The 19,977-nt window shown below is 31.1% G+C and overlaps 1 protein-coding gene across 1 annotated transcript; it reads left to right on the forward strand.

Moving 5' to 3' along the window:
• The first annotated feature begins 8,488 nt into the window (after nucleotides 1-8,488).
• LOC136971003 (ATP-binding cassette sub-family C member 4-like) lies at nucleotides 8,489-17,125 on the forward strand. Its single transcript, XM_067265486.1, has 6 exons — nucleotides 8,489-8,686; nucleotides 8,764-8,919; nucleotides 13,398-13,487; nucleotides 13,597-13,769; nucleotides 16,775-16,880; nucleotides 16,949-17,125. Exons 1-6 carry the CDS (start codon nucleotides 8,489-8,491, stop codon nucleotides 17,123-17,125), a joined length of 900 nt encoding a protein of 299 aa, XP_067121587.1.
• The last annotated feature ends 2,852 nt before the right edge of the window (nucleotides 17,126-19,977 follow it).

The raw sequence follows: 19,977 nt of genomic DNA on the forward strand, positions 1-19,977 counted from the left end.
GTGTGTCCCTTGTGTTATTTGTTTTCTTCAGGAAAATTTATGAATATTAGTAACAAAGGGTAGTTATTATATTTTAGAAAGTCTTGCTTAAATAAGTGATTTATATATAAACAATTTTTTGGCAGCGAGAAGTCCAATATTTTCTCATCTGAGTGTATCTCTTTACGGACTGACAACGATTAGAGCATTTAAAGCCGAAAGTAAATTTAAATCTACATTTAATGAATATCAGGATAAGCACACTACAGCGTGATTCGCCTATGTGACTTTAAATCGATGGGTTTTCATATACGGTCGCATTGTTTGTTTCATAAATGTAGTTATTACTGTTATAATATTCAGTGTTTCGATTGATTCAGGTGAGTAAATATATTTAATTGTCTATAGTTTATAACAGAAATAATGCTGAATTTATAATTACAACTTTAGATAATGCGGGAAGCAAAATTGCACTTGTTATGAATTATGGAGTACTATTAATTTTGTATTTTCCGTCTCTTATTTTAATGACATCTGAACTGCAATTTCAGGTATTATATAAACATTTATATGGTACATTATATTATATATATTCATAAACATAATATAACATTTGAATTAATTATCAGTGGTAACAATACTTATTAACTAACTAATCGATTCAGATTCTTTTATCGAAAAATATGAAATTTTTCAAACAAGGTAAATAGTTGCAAGGGAATATCTTTTTTTCTTAATATAGCCAACTTATTGTAACTATTCTATCCAATACATTAATGAGAATAAAGACTGGTAGATAAATTTTTCTTATCTTTTCATATTTTAAATACCATTACACATTTAGAATATAATAATTTATTTTTACATTCAGTAGTAAATTATGTGTAGTACTTGGCCACATAGCCTTTACTCAAAATCAACAAAATATCTTCAGTTTTGAGTATTCACAGTAAATTTTCGATAAGAAATTTTAACATTAACTATTTTACACAAAAAAGCTTAATTATGTTATGAAATTAGTAAAAATTACGTTGAGAACTACTAAAACGTGTTAAAATTTCAACATTTTTTACAAACAGCCAATTTCCATTCATATATTACAAGACTTTTGTCTTGTAATATAGTATGGAAATTGAATACTTTGTAGAATCATCAAACTGAAACCAACTTCAAACTGAAGACAATTAAAAAAGAAAAAGATATATTAATCATTACATTTTCCTGTTTTCTTTCATTTACAATTTTGACTTCTCTAATGACAAATTTAGAATTATTTAATTTATTTTCTATTGTGTCGTCTTTGAATCTATTTAAAAAAAATTTGAAAAATCATTATTGAACTAATTTCAGTTTTCTTTCTAAATATATTTGATATTAATTTATTTCATATACTGGCTATTTCTAATTCATAACTAATTCATTAATTTTCTCATTAGAGTAGACTGAAGTTTGCCAGCTTAGTGTAAATTTCCTTAATTAACTACTCTAGCAGGGCTCGCTCTAGGGGCGGGCAACCCAGATATTTGTCTGTGGCGCCAAAGTTTAGGAGAGCCATTTTGGCTGTAAGTGTGAGAAAAATATTGATGTGTTAAATACTCAATTAATAGAAAATTTCACGTATCGATTTTTTCGTTCTCTAAAAATTTACAGTGCGTATCGTATTTGTAGTTTATTTCCAAAAGATAAACACATTTACACTATTATTGAAAAATTAACGCAAAATTTGTAAAAGACGATGCGTGAACTTGTTTGAACATCCATATACTTCTCTGAACAGAATAGCATTAGCACGCGAGCAGAGCGCCGCTTCAGCTTGGGTTTGAACGTGCAGAGACTCGCTTATACTTACCTCTTAATTATAAAAGAGCGGTTTCATTACACAATAGCATTATTCTTGCTATTACGTCGGTAGTGATAACAAGTGGAAGTTCATAAAATTTACTTAAGTGCGATTTCTTAATTTTTAAAGGTAAGTGGCATCTACAATTAAGCTGTTGTTTAGTTTGATAGATACTAGTTTATCGTAAATCGATTATCGAATCGAAACAATGAAAGCGTTTTTAAATAAAATAAATATTTAATTTATCCGAAAAGGCTGTTTATTAAATCAATAAAATATTGTATTAAATTTGAATGTATTCTATAGGTATAATTATTTATATTTTAGTTTTATGAAAATAATTATTTGAATCAATAATATAAGATATTTATTAAGTTCATTGCTTCGATAAAACGCGTTTTATAATAATATATTTGAATAATTAAACTGAATAAAATCTCAAAATTAAGAATTATAAAATTGGTTTTAATGACTACGGTTTGCTGAAATATTTGTTGTTATGAAATTAATGTAAATTATAAAAGGAAGTGTACAATGCATGCCGCTAAAACTCAAAAACGAGTCCCGGTCAAGGTACAATGAAGGGAGTTATATGGTGTGGTAGCCCTCTATCCACATCCATGAAGAAGGTTCCCGTTTTTACCTGAAGGGCGTGCTGTTGAAGATATAAGGGCTGGAAGTTTCGCCCACTAGCAATTTCTAGAATAGTCCAGAACATTCGAGAGTATTCGATAGCATTCCACAACATTGAAGAATGTTCCGGGATGTTCTGGAACGTTCGGGATCATCCCTGAACATCTGAGATTGTTGTGGAACATTCCAGAACACTCTCGAATTTTGTGGAATGTTCTGGAACATTGTGGACCATTCGAAGCCTTTTTTTGTATGGGTGGGACTACTTATTGGAGGGGGTATATAAAGTAAGATTCGTCATGGGTTCGAACCTCAGTTTCTTGTCAGTAACGAAGGGAAAAACCGAAAAAGAAGTGAAAATTCCAAAGTAGTCAACGTTTTCCTATATTTTCATTAATAAAATTACAAAATACCGGCAGCTACAACGGATTAATTGTATTTGCGTTATTTTCTATGGGAAAATTGCTTCGGTTAACGAAAGGAGTCGCAGAACATATTAAGTTCGTTAACTGAGGTTCCACTGTAATAATGATAATAATAAGCGCAGAGCCCAAATGGTTAAGAGCTGAAAGTTGAAATTTGGTACACAGTTAGGGTACGTCACGAGAATGCACGCTAAGAAGGGATTTTTCGAAATTCCCCTCCGCGGGAGAGAGGTTGTTAACACTTCCCTCCCGCAGGGTAAGTATTAACAATGGAAGTGTTAAGAAAAAACGACGTGCAAGATTTACAGGCGCAGAGGCGGTTTTTTGAATTTTTCCGGAAATCGAACATCTAACAATTGTTTAATTAGTCTGAAAATCGGGATCTAATTCTTGCATTCTGTGAAAACGGGTAAGATTGGATATAATGTAATAATCTTAATCTTCCGTATCGTTACTTTTTGCTCGATCAATGCCGGGCTTATCTGCTAGTACATATATAAAAACACTATACTTTCTTTACGTTCACAGGATACGAAAAATATTATGTAAACCACAAATATTTTTTATGTTTATTGACAGAATATAATTTTGAAGTTATGTTAATTACGGTTTTAGCTTATTTAGAACAAGGATAAATGTTTATTTTTTTAAATATTATTTTATAGTTTACATTGTTTAATTTCAGTTATGTGCGTGCCTCTTCCAGAATGTCTAACGGTCAAAGAAAACTGTCTGGTTACCAGTAGAAAAAAATAAGGATGGAAAAAGATGCCGAAAAGCAAAAACTAGCTGGCGCGTTAAAAAATTATACCCAGAGTTGTACCAAAACAAATGACGACTCTGAGAATCCAACATCAATTCCGGTTATAAAAGAAAATACAAAATCGTCAGAGGATGATGATGACAAACAAATGGACAATGTTTCTAAATCAATTGGAACTGACGACACACTGACTCTATCATCAATAGATGAAAGCATCAAAAAATTGACACAAAAAGCGTTCTACAAACTTTGAGTCAGATCCAGCATTATGGCCAAAAATTTTAGGAGACGCTGAAAGAAGTTTATTAGTAAGACAAGGTCCACCCAAACCATTGCATAATTACAAATTTATTTCCAATGACACTGGTCGACATTTTAGCGTAAATTATTATACATGAATTTTAAGCAATGGAGAGCAAGTTTTACGAGACTGGCTGGTGTACTCTCTTTCACAAAACTGAGTTTACCGCTTCTGTTGCAAAATTTTCGGCTATATAGTTAGTTCTCTTTCCAAGGAAGGTTTTAAAAGTTGGAAGCACCTCGGCGAAACTTAAGTGTATAAAATTTCCAAAAATCACATTCAGACCCAAAAATCATGGCTAGAAATGAATTTATGGTTAAAGTATTGTAAAACTATAGATGCGGCCTCTTAAAGAATTATTGATGCCGAAACAAATCATTGAAACGAGGTGCTTCTAAGAATCGTAGCAATTACTAAAATGCTTGGTAAAGGTTTTTGAAGATACAAGCGACAAGTTGTTTGAGTATAAAAACGGTAATTCCTTAAAATAGTTGAGTTGCTATCTCAATTTGACCCATTATGGAATAGCACGTCCGTAGAGTGCTAAAAAAGAAGATATTAATGCCCACTATCTCGGGAAAAATATACAAATCAAGATAATAGATTTGGTATATCAAAGTGTAAAGTCTCATATTATTGATGAAATAAAAAAAATCAACATATTTTTCCATAATTTTTGACTGTACTTTTGACATTAGTAAAGTAGAGCAAATGACTCTTGTAATCAGATGTTTTAATCAATAAATTTGACGATGATGTTGAAATTAAAATTAATGAGAGCTTTTTGGGCTTCTTACCAGTCGAAAGATCCACGGGCAAACAAATGTCTGATATTATAATTGGAGAACTTAATGACTTGGGTTTAAATTTTCAAGATATCAGCGGGCAGGAATACGACAACGGGTCTAATATGAGGGGCGATAAAGCAGGAGTGCAATCTAGAATTAAACAATATAATTGGCGATCATTCTGTGTTTCGTATAGTAGCCACTCTCTCAAACTTGTTAATAATATGGCAAAAGCCTCCTTAAAAGCTGCTAATTTCTTCAACACGGTCCAAAAAATATATTTATTTTTTTCGGCATCTTCTTTTCGATGGGCAATACTTTTAGAACATGTTCAAGGTTTAACTTTGAAACCATTGAGTAACACTAGATGGGAGAGTAGGATAGAGAACTTAAAGCCTATGAGATTTCATTTGGGAGATGTATACGACGCCTTGCTAAGCATTTACGAAAATCAAGAAATTGATAATTTAATAAGAGACAAGGCCTCGGGTTTATTAATTGTATTAAACAATTTAAGTTTTTGTGTTCGTTAGTTACTTGGCATAAAATACTAAATTCCATTAATCCAATAAGCAAGTTGATGCAAACAAAAGAGTTTGATCTAGCCTTTTCAATTGATCTTTGACAAAACTGCGAAATACTTTTTAAGAATCTTCGATCGGATTTGTCCATCGATGGAACTGTTATTGATGCAAAAGAACTTGCTACCGAAATTGATGTGGAGGCTAATTTTGGATCAACAATAACACGACACCACGTTAGAAGACGGAAAAGGAACTTCTTACACGAACCCATCAAAGATCTAAAAGAAAAATATAAAATAGATTTTTTTTAAATTTTACAATCGATCAAGCACTAAATACACTAGATGCTAGTATTGAACAACCTAGTAATCATAGTAACTATTTTCAATTCTTATATAATATATACGATTTAAATATGTCCAAAGAAATGCTACTAAAACACTGTAAGAATTTAGAATGCATTATAACTGATGGTGATTCTGTTGACATAAATGGGATAGAATTAGCAGAAGATATTTCAGCAGTATCTGCATTTTTAGGCAAAAATGAAAGCCTAAGCAATGTACTGAGCTTAATTACAAAGTTAAATTTTGCCCCAAATCTTACTATTGCTTTAAGAATATTGCTAACGATACCAATAACTGTAGCAAGTGGCGAAAAGAGTTTCTCTAAGTTAAAATTAATTAAGAACTTTTTACGTTCGACTACTACACAAAATCGTCTTAATGGTTTGCCCATGTTGGCAATTGAGCATGAAATTGCTGATCGAGTAAATTTAAAAGAAACAATAAAAAAGTTTGCAGAACTCAAGTAAGAAAAAAAGTTCTTTGTGATTTTAGCAGAGTTGTTTTATTTTCAAAATAATTGCATTTTGATTGTTTGTGCAATAATACATTTTTAATAGCATTTATAAATGTAAAAAATTATATGGTTAACGACTTATGGCTAGGTATAGATATTTCTTAATTAATTTCTACTGTTTTGTACTGCTTAATTATCAATGTTATGTTATATGTTTCTTTCTAAATAAATGCTTTTATAAAAATTTAAATAAAGTGATGATTTAATGTATATATATATTAATTTTTCCAATCCTTTGCTGCATGTGTTTTGTTACCAAAACAGTTATTTCACAGATGCCAAGCTCATATCTTATCATAACCAAATCGTCACATTGCATAAAAAATTACGATTACCTTATTCATTTTTGTATTTTTTTTATCTAAAAATGTAAAATACTCCTGTATTAAAAAAAGTTTTTTATGTACTTTTTAATGTAATTCGATATCAAAATACTAATAACAGACATGTGAAATTTCCATTTACTATAATCTATTTCATTTTCCACTTATCGATATCTAGATTGTTTGAAATTCTGCAAGGTGTTATCTTTTAGAGTCAGAATAGTTAAGCTTTATTCATTTTCTCCAGCGAAAATAATAAAATTCGCCACACTGCATATTCTGAAAGTCAATACATTGCTAATTGTTTTAAGACACTGTAAATATTTGCCCCACATGTTGAATTGATGTGGGTCAAACGAAAATGAAATTGTCTTTTGTTAAGAGAGAAGTGATTTTCCGTATGAAAAATGAAGCGATCAAAAAATAATGTATGGAACGAAAAATTTGGCAATATTCAACATGATATTGAACACGCAAATGTATAGCTTATTCATCTCATTCTTGAGCAGCATTCATTAGATACACTGTGTGATTAGTTCTATTATTTTTGTGATATTGTTCGCTTAAATCAAACGTTTTATAACTTCTCATTTGTTTATAAGTGTTTTGTATTTTTCGTTTGTCTTAAATTAATTTTTGGCATTGTTTGACTTTTTTCTTTATTTTGTGATCGTCAAGTTGGTTTAATCTTCGAGTAACTTGATTATCAGATTGAATTCATATTTCATGCATACCAAAAACTAATCATTTTCTGTTTTCTGATGTTTTTGCTTAACATAAGCCAATTTGTATAGATTTATTCAGATGTATTCAGTTACAACTTTACATTTTCACCTGAAACCATTTCTAAGGAAGTAATCTAACTCAGATATTTTATTTTTAGTTCTCTGGTATTCAATGTATGGTCAATTTTTCAATTTATCTCATAGCCTTGTTGTTAAAGTTGCAACATTGTAATGGAGAGATAGGGCTCGAGTGATTAAATTCTTTATAACAATTAACACAGCATAACTGATATCTTCCCAATCTTGGTATTTTTTAACATTATTGTTTCTATCTTTGTCATTTTCTTCTGAGTCACACAGTGCTTATTCCGCTTCCAGCAAACCAGTTGTAAACAAAAATCCGTCTCTTGTCACAGTCTGCTGGTAGGAATTTCGTTTTTGGTTCAACATACTCATTGTTAATATTTATCACTTTTGTCATGAAAATTCGCATATTGGCTATTCTTCAAATTTTTAGTTTTAAACGTTGATTCTCAATTACAAATTTTATCACTTTTATCATCAAATAACGGATTTGTTTGTAAACTGCTTGTAATTTTGTCCTAGGTTGTCTTAACTATCATAAAAAAGTTTTGAAAATCTGCCCTCTTTAATTTTTTATTTACTCTTTGATTTAAGAGTATTATCATTATGTTTTAAAAATATAATTGAAGTTGTTATACGATAGATGAACGTGAAAAGAGCAGTTGAACAATATAACATAAAGGAAATATTTCTTACTTTCTTCGGATATTATGTTTCAAAGGCGACAAAGTAAAAGTCTTTGAAACTGACAATATAGCATCTTCACTAAGCAGTTATTTTATAAAATTTGATTGAAACATCAAATTTAAGAAATGAAAAATTGTAAATACTAATAATATATGAGTTGAAATAAAACGTAAAAAATTAATTCATTTTAACCTTACATTACACTAAAATAATCTATATAATAATGCTATATAAAGTAATGTTTTATACAATAATGTTAAAATTTAAGATAGTTAATCGAAAAAACAGTAAAAACTCTCACTGTTGACAATTTATACATGTTTACAATTAATTCATAGATATTATCAGTAAAATTGTAAATTACACGTATTTAGTAGTTAAATACAATAAAATAACAACCAAATATAGCTCACGTCATTGTGCATTTGAACATAAAAATAACTGTATCTTCAGTTATATATACTTCTGTACATTTAATATAAGTTTGCATAATATATATTTTTACTTAAATATGTTTCGTGTACTCTGTTACTTTATACACAGTCGATTTTCCAGATGAACTCTGTTAAACGTATACTGAATTATACCAAATTGAAATCAGAAGAATCATACGAAACTTCTCTCGATAAACAGCCACCCTCAGATTGGCCAAGACAAGGAGAAATTCAGTTTGATAATGTTTCTTTACAATATTCGAAGGAAAAAGACACTGTATTAAAGAACTTAACATTTCGTATTTACTCGGGAGAAAAGGTAAAGTATCTACAAATTCTAAAGATTGTTGCTAATAATTACTGTCTGAAATGATTTGTATTGTTTATGAGTTGCAGATAGGAATTGTCGGCAGAACAGGGGCAGGAAAGAGTTCTATAATCGCTTCGTTATTTCGCATGACAGAGCCGACAGGAACAACAACCATCGATGGAGTTGACATTAAAGATATCGGGCTTCGGGATCTACGTAGCAAAATATCCATCATTCCTCAAGTAGGCCTATGTAACAATTAATTTATTAAATATAATTTCTTATTCTACAATTTTCATATTCATTTATGGGGGGCGAAGCGCCCCCATAACTCTTTTTCTTCTGCTATAAAAAATGTAATTTTTAAAATATAATAAAATAGAATACCGTGAGAGAATCTGAACAAATAAAATAAATTTTTCAAGGAAAAGTCCATTCCACATTTGACAGGCTTGTCCCTTCCAATTATGGGGTTAGGAGCAACCACAATTGATTCTCACGTAGGGGGGAAGGATTTACAATAGACTAGTGATTATAGAAAAAAAATGTATGTCGTTATAATGAAAAACAATAAATAATTAGTCTGTTTAAGTTATTTATAATGTTTTGAGTAATTGATAAATAATGTCTATTATTATTTGTATATTCTGAATCATTCAACTGAAAAATGATGTCGGATTTTTGAAAAAAAATTATGATTATTCCGCAGCTTGATTATTCCGTTTGTAATTCTTTAGAATATCAATTTAAAAAATGGTGAATTTACATAAAGGAAAGATTAGTTATTTTATGAGTGCTTCAACAACCATTAGTATATTACTATTAGGATTTACACTTAAAATGAGAATAAAGGAAATTAAAAGTTTTTAGCTTTTATTACGGTAGACAAATCTTTTGATATAAAAGAGAAGTTTACATGTTGACACTGCTGATTTCGGAGACGGTTGAAGGTTTAAGACTTCACGCAGGTTTTCATTCTATTACAGAGGGTTGATCGCGTTACATAATGCCGAATTAAGAGGCCTATAAAGTAACTTAACTGCCATTTGTGCAGGTCTTGATTATGCTCGATCTGATGGCCATGTTGTGAAACTATAGCCCTACATCGAAGCTTTCACTGTAAAAGATTTATTTGAAGAACATTCATGTTTAAACGGTCCCATTCCTTCTTACACGCTTTCCATAAGCCTGTCCTTGTTTTTGGACGACGGATTCCCAGAACTCGTTTCGAAAAGGATGGTATGGATTTCCGTTTCCTGTTCTAATACATGGATGAAATCTCGGGTCGATTTGCAGGTATGACTGGAAGCTTTGTCTTGATGCACCTATACATTTGTTTTGTCATTTCCGTACAAAGTAAGGATCTCTTCACCGTGTAGAGGTTCCAGCCAAAACGTTAGTCTGATAGTACGTTGAATTAATTTTAACGTTTTTTTCAACTTTTTTGATGTTTAGTTCACCACGGTAACAATAAACCGCAATGACCATAAAGCCTGACGGAAAACTTTCGCGACATTACTTGAACCATTTTTGGTGTGGTCTCCCATCTGATAGTCTGTAGTAAATTGCCCGCGATTTGTTACAATTGTTCGTGTACATCCACGCTTCATCTAGCGTGACTACAAACTGCCACTTGTTTACCGAAAGATACTTTTGGTACAGTTTTCGGCAGTTGGTCTTTCGTTCTTGGATGTGATGAGACAGCAGCACGTGAACTCACTCTTTTACGGCGTTTCTCCAGTTTTAAATTCTTGTGAATAATGGCATGAACTGTGGACTGGGCTATTCCAACACTCTGGGCAATGAAGTACTCTTCGTTGGGTTTTTGGATTTGAACTACTGGTCAGTCGTCGCACTTTTGCGATCACCTCCGGTGTGCGGCTTGGGGCGTTCCTCTTTCTGGGCCGAATTGAAACACTTGACGACGGTCCTGGCTCTTGCGAATCGTATCTTTTGAGAACTGACTGTATCCCATATCGCGAAACATTAAAAGCACGTTTAGAAATTTGAGTTTGCAAATATTTTGCTTCGGAAAGTGTAGTTACATAACCTACCCAAAAGTCTGAAACCTTAGGTGGCATATTTGCGTTATATTAACCTTACTTATCGAAAGTAAAACTCAGAACATACAGCAGCACGTGGGCCAGTTGCTTTTATTCTACTTTCTACAACTGGAACTATGGGTAATATACAAATCGGCACTATGGTCCGCGATAAACCTTCTGTAAAAGAACTTTTTAAGTGTTTACCTTTTCAAATTAAGTCAGATTAGAAATTTTACGCCATTGTTAAGAATAAGGCAAGCACTATTGTAATTAGATATTACATGTTGGGCCGATTTCTTTTGCCGTTTTTTGGTTTAAATAATGAGCTTCTGGACCAATGCTATGCAAATGAGCTTTCTTTATTCTAATGTAGTTATATGCGAATACAAATGCTGATTAATCTAACCCGAGGTGTTGGTTTTATTGACAAAAATCTGGTATAAACCAAATTTTATATAATATAACTTTTGGTTTACTCAAAAACTTATAAATATCATATATTTTCAACGGAAATTTTTGTACAAACTCGCGATAAAACTCCCAGATAAAGATCTTTTTGTTTGTACCACAAGTACAGTACAGGCATTTTGACTGAGAGTACATAGTGGTACGTGCAAATAAAACAGAATAGTTTTTTGAAAGCTATGTCATCTGCCACATGTTGCCGAATCTTATCTTTATAATACTACTGCCATTTACTTATTCTAATTATATAGAACCTGGTAATTAGCTGTTTGAAAATTAATATGCAGTTTATAGAATTTATGCCACTATATGTGATGCTAAAAAGAAAAATTCGTTATGATGAGCCAAACATGAAACTTTTTATAAGTTAAAATCTCTATATTCTGATGTTACTTTAATAATATTTTAGCGTTCAAAATTTCAGAATTCATAGGTTGATATTTCAGCATTATTAGGCTGAAATTTTTCTAAATAGCATCACAATAATGCTTATATATAAACGTATAAATCTAATATGGGTGTAAATAAGATCAACAATAGACCTAAAACATCCTACTGTTATTCTTCTTTCTGTTTTTCCTTCATATCGGGAAATGGATGAAATTCAAAACCAGACAGGGACAGAAGACTGAGATTAACTATTTATGATCTCCCGCTGCAATTAAAAAGTCACGTTATTTCAGTTTATTTTCCATCAAAATGAGTTGGATATGACACGCACGACAGGGGCAAGAAACGACAGTACTAATTTTAGGTGAAGAACGTATATTGTAGATTAAATAAACTAAAAATATGATTATAAGTTGCAGCCAGCATTGTGACTATGTCACAATAAATAATTGCTCGTTCTCAAGACCAAAATCTATTATCACTTTACAAAATTTTTTCTTTTTCTAAGGTATAAATTTCATAAATGACTAAAATTGTAAGAAAAATTTCGATAGTTTAATTAAGTACAGTTGACTGTTCTGAATTTAAATACTAATATAATTAATTTTAAAACTTTCAATATTATAATCCTGCCTTCAATACAGTTCCTCCAACATGATTCAATTCTTAGATGCCACACGCATACGGGTTTTGTTTCTGTGTGCATTCTTCTATCACTTATGAAATTTCTTTTTCTAATCTGAAGTTACATCCTTGTAAGTTATTTTTCAGTTTTTATTAAATATTATAATCACTTACTGTTATATCGTAAAAAGAACTGTATGAAAAAGTTTTCAGCTAATTAGAGCAGGCCGAGTAAAGTTATCATTTTCGAAAGTACAAACTATGAACAGTGACGTGCTTCACAAATAAAAGAAAACTTTAAAGTTTTGATAATAAAAATTAGAATTTAGATATTTAAAAAGTATATTTACTTTGTATGAAATAGTGTACTCACGCATGAATATTTGTAACACTCATAAAATGGTTTTCGCGAAAATCCATTATTATTAACAAAAAGTAATTAATCCGTGATCGATTTTTACTTGTGTCATGAGAATTTTATCAATTACAGCGAGAACTCCGTTAGTTTGTTAGTCTATATAAATAATAGCCGATAATTTGAAATTCTCAAATTAATAATCTGGCATGCAAATATTTAGTGAATCTAATGTTGTTTCAACTGTAGATCACTAAACACCATGAAATTTGGAGCGATTAACGAGCGTGCATAACAAATCGAAAGCTTTCAACAGCGTGCGCTGATACAAAATAAACAGAACTTTCTGAATAGTTGAAATTTCACTTACATATTGAATGCTGCGAAAATACAAAAAATTTCGATAATTTTCTTATTTTCATAATTTGGCACTGCTCAGTTCCGGAAGCTGCTGACTGCATTACGAAATGAATAGCAAATTTAATACAAAAATCATATAAATCGACTAGTTTGCATCAATAAGTTTCAATCATTAGAAATTTAATTTCATCGAATATATTTCTGTGTTTATACTATCTTCATAAACAAAATATCACCCACTTTTAAATATACCATTTATTCTCACCCACACAAGTGAAAATACACATATTTCTTCCGACTTTTGACTAAATTCTCCTCTTTATGCTAATCGGAAACTTCATCAGTATAATAAGTCTTATTAATAAACAACGTATAAGTAGACAGCGTACACACAAAAATGTAAACAGTATCTATTTAATTTTATATAAACACGATTTGTAAAACAGAAGCGACTAATACACCATATGTGAACTTTTTTCAGGATCCGATGTTATTTACCGGCCCTCTTCGGAGAAACATCGACCCTTTTAACGAATATTCGGAAGAAAATCTGTGGCAGGCCATTGAAGATGTTAGAAATAATTAATTAGTTTAATTTGCTACCTGTTTTTTCTCTTTAACGCTTTCTAATAATTAAAATTTATCATTGTTTTTATATTTAAAAAACATTTCAATTATAGGTGCAGTTAAAAGAAGTTATTAGTAAATTACCTGGGGGATTGGATACACATTTATCAGAAGGAGGACGAAATTTCAGCGTTGGGGAAAGACAGTTAATTTGCCTTGCCAGGACCATTCTTCGTCAGAATAAAATTTTTGTCATGGACGAAGCTACATCCAATATTGATAAACGGTTAGAATACATAGACTTAATAAGTGATCTAATTTGAAATATAAATTATTCTATGTAATGATTCGTGATACACAGAAAATTATATCTTATTTCGAAATTGTTACATATATGAGCTAATCACTTTGTTTTTCAGTTTGTAACTTATTGGTTGAACTTTATTTAATTAACTGTTAGTTTGTTTATTCGAAATAGTTTCCAGATTAAGTTGTAAATCTTGAATACTTTGTTCAAGTTAGGCATTAATATTTTTGAACCATGTAATAATACGGTATTTTCTATGGAAATTGGCAACGAATTAGGCTAACACAGATATATTTAGTACAGATAAGATACTCGCGATAATTAGATCGATCTTAAGTTCATATTAAAAGGACTGATCTACTGAGTGTTTGGAAATGCAATCTACTCTGACACAAATAATCTTAAATCGAAACTGAACGATCACCAGAGATATTTTATGGGCAGTATATTGGGACGAAAATATGATAGTCTCGGTTTCTCACCATTTTGTCGTCCTCATTGTGGGTCTGCACGAACTCAAGATGAGCATGAAAAAGGCACTCTTGGTGTTTCTTGGTAAAGAGCACCAAATTAAAAAGTTGTTTTCAATTTATAATCGATTTTATGTGTGATACTGAACATATATGTAAATAAGCGATCTTTTATGTTATATTGGTGTCTTTCTGTGCAAAGATAAACTATTCAACGTATATACAATGGTATACAAGGAGAGTCTGATGTCTTTATTGTTTGTATATACATCGTGATTCATATCATTTAAACTTAAGCTATTTGGAGAACAAGGAATATGAACACATCTTACTAACTGTGTGATAGAAAGAGAGAAACAATTATTAGAATTGAATGTTTATGTTATATTTCTGAAAACAAGTACAAAAATTTACCTGTCTTCAATGTATTTATATTCATAACTTTCATTATCTCTGTTGAATCTACAGACATCATCCAATTTTAGTCTTTTTATGGGATATTACTGAATTACTTATAATATTAATCATTCTATTAGTAATTCAGCAATCTGGAAAATATATTGTATTAAATCTTAATTTCCTCACGTATGTTAAAATTATGCTGAAATTTTTTACATTTAAGTTTTATGCAACTTGTTTTTACTTATACAACCTTCTAATCATATCTACCGTTGATCAGACTCAGAAACTGAAATCCTGGTGGTCGACATGTTTGGATCAGACTACGCATTAAAATTTTCTGGGATAGTTGTTTGTATAGATTCGAGTCTTCCAGCTGATTTAGAAATTATCCGTAATCAACTGGAAAATCTGATACTCAATACAATAATTGAAGCGCATCCAGCCATGCAAGGTCTTTTCTTGGGAATGACTCAAATTCAGAAATCACTGAAATTTTTAACACTAATAGAAGTAATACAATGACGAATCTCGGGATAAAAACTAATAGGTCTGCCTGGTGTTGAGGAGATTCTTTATATTTTGTGTTAATCAAAACTAGTTTTTTTTTCTGTCGTGATCTGACAGCAAATCGAATACCTGCATCCAACTATATCTGCACTTATCCGTATCATATAATGTTAGCATGTCTGCCAATGTAGGAAACACGACGAATAACAACAGAAATCTCTATATTCGTGTACAGTATTACAACAGAGCTCTGTCACAATCGCGCACGATCTTTTCCGCAAAGTTTGAGGGAGAAATGGTTATATACGTCTTTGTTTTCCCTGTTTGTAGTTCGATATTGTTTTTGTAGTTTTGTACATTACAATCGCAACGTTCTCTATGATCCCAACAGTAGCCGAATGGTTAAAACCAATGAACAGTATTAGTTAGTTGAGGGTTTGTGCTTTACCAATTATGAATTTTTACTTTGTATTCTTCACATGTCTAACACCAGTGTGACCAGAAGGTCGCCACCAGACCGGTGATGCCTACGTCAGAACTGACACGACTGTATCCTTTAAGTCAGATACAGAAACCTTCGGCAGCTATTCCGATTGTGCGCGAGCAGTCGCGTATGTAAAATTATAAAAGAAAAAATTATCCGTTTATTTCTATAAACTTATTTACACGTATTCAGGGATAACAAAGAGTTCTGTTTAGCTTAAAAAAGCGGTTTAAATCGGACAACGTAACATGATAACGGGTTCCTAGCCGAGAAAGAGAGCATACAATATTACTCGCGATGCGAAATACTTTGATTGGTGCGTTGATTGATGCGGTGGATCGTCTTGACAAAAAAGTGAAGAAGTTTCGGCTGGATTGAATACTACATTTGGAGAGGGCAGACTTTTTGACCGAATGTCCGGTAGGATAGACAGTAATGGCCCGGTGATCACGTCGGATGAAAAGATTGGCAGTGGAGCAGGGAGGGAATACACTTGCACAAGGCTATGAATAGGCGAACTCCCGGACTCTAGACGACCTTCTCGTCTTCGATTCAATCCTCTTACATCAGGGTTCTTTCCCTTTGGTTTCGATCTTCACTTTTTAGCGACGTTACTAATTTCGACCAATAGTAAATTTTTGTAGTTAGTTCCTGGAGACACATTCTATGAGTCTCCTGGAAAAGGAAGTGACGCCTGGGGGAGAGATGCGATCATCCTTTAGTAATAAAATTGAAAAAAATTTGTTTTCGCTGGGATTTGAACTACTTTAACATTCGAAAGACGAAATTTTTTTCTTAAAAATTTTGTCAAGTCCGGCTCTCTCCCACCAGTTTTCCATCGAAAATAATTTTAAGAAGCAACTTTTGGGCTAATCACAAATGTATTTCATTCCAGTAGTTCAATTCAGTTCAATTTTATACTCTGTGTGAAAGGTTGAATAAGGAAATTTCTTACAGCAAGTATGCATTATTCATATGATACGTAGTACATTCATTTGCATAAGTACTTGATAGTGATATTTTGAAATAATTTTTTGTTCTTCTTAATTGTGTATTTCGTATTTTATACTTACACTGATATTTAAAATCATAAGTCCATATTTTGTTTATTTAATATTTAGCACTGATTCCTGCATACAAAAAATAATTCGAGAAAAATTTAAATCTTGTACAGTGTTGACAATAGCCCATAGATTACATACAGTTATTGATTCGGATAGAGTTCTGGTAAGATTTTATTACTGCTTATAATGTAAAGCTAGTATGTATTTTAATTACATATTTCAACTTTTTAGGTTCTAGATACAGGGAAATTACAAGAATTTGACACACCATATGCACTACTGACAAATGTAAATGGAACATTTTATAATTTGGTAAAGAACACAGGAGTAACTTCGATGAACGAGCTATACAAAATTGCCAAAAATAAATATTATTTTAAAGAATTCACCGAAACAACAAAACTATAAAACAGTGGATCTTCTTTGTTGATTACGTGTTATGTTTTTCATTATAAATCCTGTACTCAGAAATAAATGACATTTTCGTCTGTGGCGTGGTACGTGGAATTTTTAAAATCCATACATTTGGTTGAATTTGTTTTACTGCTAAATTTATATACGTGAAATATTACTCAAATGTAATAAGTAGATTTAATATTTATAACAAATTGGTTTTAAAAGCAAACTATTGTTAGATGATTTAGTTGTTGAATAAATCACTGAATTTCAAAGAATTTAACAATAGAAAATTGCGTTATTACAATACTTATATTAGAAAGTTTGTTCAGTAATTTCATCATAATCTTTTAACTGAAGAATGTATTTTTTGTAGTAAATGTGTATTCTAGTAGAAAGAAATTTTATGGTAATCACGATAAATAAAATATTGTATATATTAGAATTTCTATTGTCTTTACTTTTGTAACTAGAATTCTATCGGTATCATTTCGGAGAACAGGTAGTTAATTGATAATTTTTCATTATTTTTGCGTGTGCAACATGAAATTTCATAATTTGATATGATCTTACAAATAACTAATATTTGGTGGAGTAATAGTGTACGGAATAATACAGATGTTCCACGTAAAACCGAATATTGAAATTGTAATCTTCATATATTAAATAAAATTAGTCAAATAAACTCTCTAATCACTTAGAATTAATCATAAAACATAAATAAATAAATAAATTTCGACGTTATGTAAGGCCGCCGGTTTAATTATTCATAATCACTGTTTCATTACGATCATCACAAATGGATGAGTGGATGCCTATTTTGCATGTTACAATTGTATTTAAAATACGTCAGTTTCCTCATTCTGACCTGATAAACAATGGGATTATTTTAAAACAAAATCAATAAATTTTAATATATTAAATTGTTATTCTGAAAATGAATGTAGAAAGAAATCTTTTATGCTATTTTCACTTCAAATATGTCAACGATATGTTACAAGGGTATAAATTTGGGGACCTAAATATATGAGATACGTTAAATGAAAATACATTGTTGAAATCAACAATTAAAAATCATAACAATTTTGATAAGATTTTAAATTATTTTTAATAATCAGATTTTTAAATTTATTACGTACTCTCATATATTATCAAACCATGTCAATGGACAGGTTTATCTTATTATTTAAATTTCTACATTTCTCAAGCGGCTCTGGTAAGACGAAGAAATTATACAAAATTAATAAATTATTAGTTTTATTTAGTATTAGTTTTAAGAGCGCATATGTATTATCTAAAAGAATATCCATAGATGAAAATCTTTTGTGGAAAGGTCGGTTAGAGTGGAAAAGGTATATTCCACTGAAAAGAGCTAAGTTGGAATAGAGTGTTTCTTCCTTTGTGAAACCAAAACTGGATACGTATATAATTTCGCAATTTACACAGGGAAAGGAACACAATTTCCTTTAACCCTGATCGATGTCGATTCATCAAAAAAATGCCACTACACTAATATTGTTCTTCCTTATGAAAGATCTGCTAGATAAAGATTACTCTTTGGGAGTGGACAATTATTATACTAACGTATATTTGTTCGAGTACTTAGTAAGTAATTCAACTGACGTCATTGAAACTGTAAGAAAGATAGGAAAGGTTTGCCAAAGGACATCATACTAACTAAATTGAAAAAAGAAGAGACGTCAGTCAGGTACAAGGATAAAATGATGCTGTTGAAGTGAAAAGACACAAAAGTCGTCGTAGTAATGAGCTGGACGTATGAGCTCGATGATTCGATGAAAAGCATAAAAACAAACAAACAAAAAAAAATACTGGAGGTATAGATTGAGTAGAAATATCATATTGAAGTGTGCCCGATAAGTGCAAAATGGTTTTCCTTGACGTGACGTCACGTCACGTAAGAGTCATTTGACATGTCAATCATTTGAGATGTCAATGTCATTTGACATGGAAGCTCCCACTTCTAGACCAGTCAAAGTTTAGTTTTTCAGAAACAAGAAGTTATCTTCGTAATTGGTGGGACACCTTCACAATTCAGTTGCAGTATTGTCCTTCCCGTTTTCCAGTGTTGAATTTAATGTCATTTGACTTGTTAATCGTTTCTACCTGTGCTCCCATTGGTTTAAAATGGACTGCGCCGTTGTATGATTTATTAAGGGTGATAGGAATGATTCAAGATGTATTATGTTGAGCACTAAGCTTAAAAATCGTAATCACAGCTTTTTTAATATAATCGCGTTTTTTTTTATTTATTTATTTAATAAAAATCTGGCATTATTGCCATTAGAAAATACGATTATATCGTTCATATATGTAATTTTTCTCATTCTTAACATTTCTTATGTTTATATTCGTGTAATTTGATCCAAAAAATGAAAAACATAAACATATCTAGTTTCACTTCCTTTCAGATTATCTCGGGTTTCACTGCCTGGCATCGATGCCAGGCAATGAAACCCGCTGCTCTCCGATTTATTTGTAATTGAAGAGAAGCGGGGTTGAAAGTCAAGGTCACAATAGTTACTGTTTATTACATTTACAGAAAGGTGTAACACTCGTTTTTAACGTAAACAAACCGATAAGTGCTTTATTACAGTTACAATTATCTCAAGTTTCAACGATTAACATCGTCGTTCTTTGTAACTGGAGAAGGAGTAGAATTGGGTGTCAAAATCACAGTAGTAACCGTTTATTCCTTTCATTGAACAGATTTGATACATCCACTCTATCGCTAATACCAACAAAGTTCTATTAACCCGAGTTCCCGACGACAACTTTGATTCTGTTGTCTGCTCTTTGTTTCTCTTTTTCTCTGTTAAGTGTGGTTTTTCGTTCTGTTAACACTT

This window comes from Centruroides vittatus, unplaced genomic scaffold, assembly GCF_030686945.1.
Source record: "Centruroides vittatus isolate TY-2023 unplaced genomic scaffold, ASM3068694v2 contig_2245, whole genome shotgun sequence".
Classification (NCBI taxonomy): Eukaryota; Metazoa; Arthropoda; class Arachnida; order Scorpiones; family Buthidae; genus Centruroides; species Centruroides vittatus.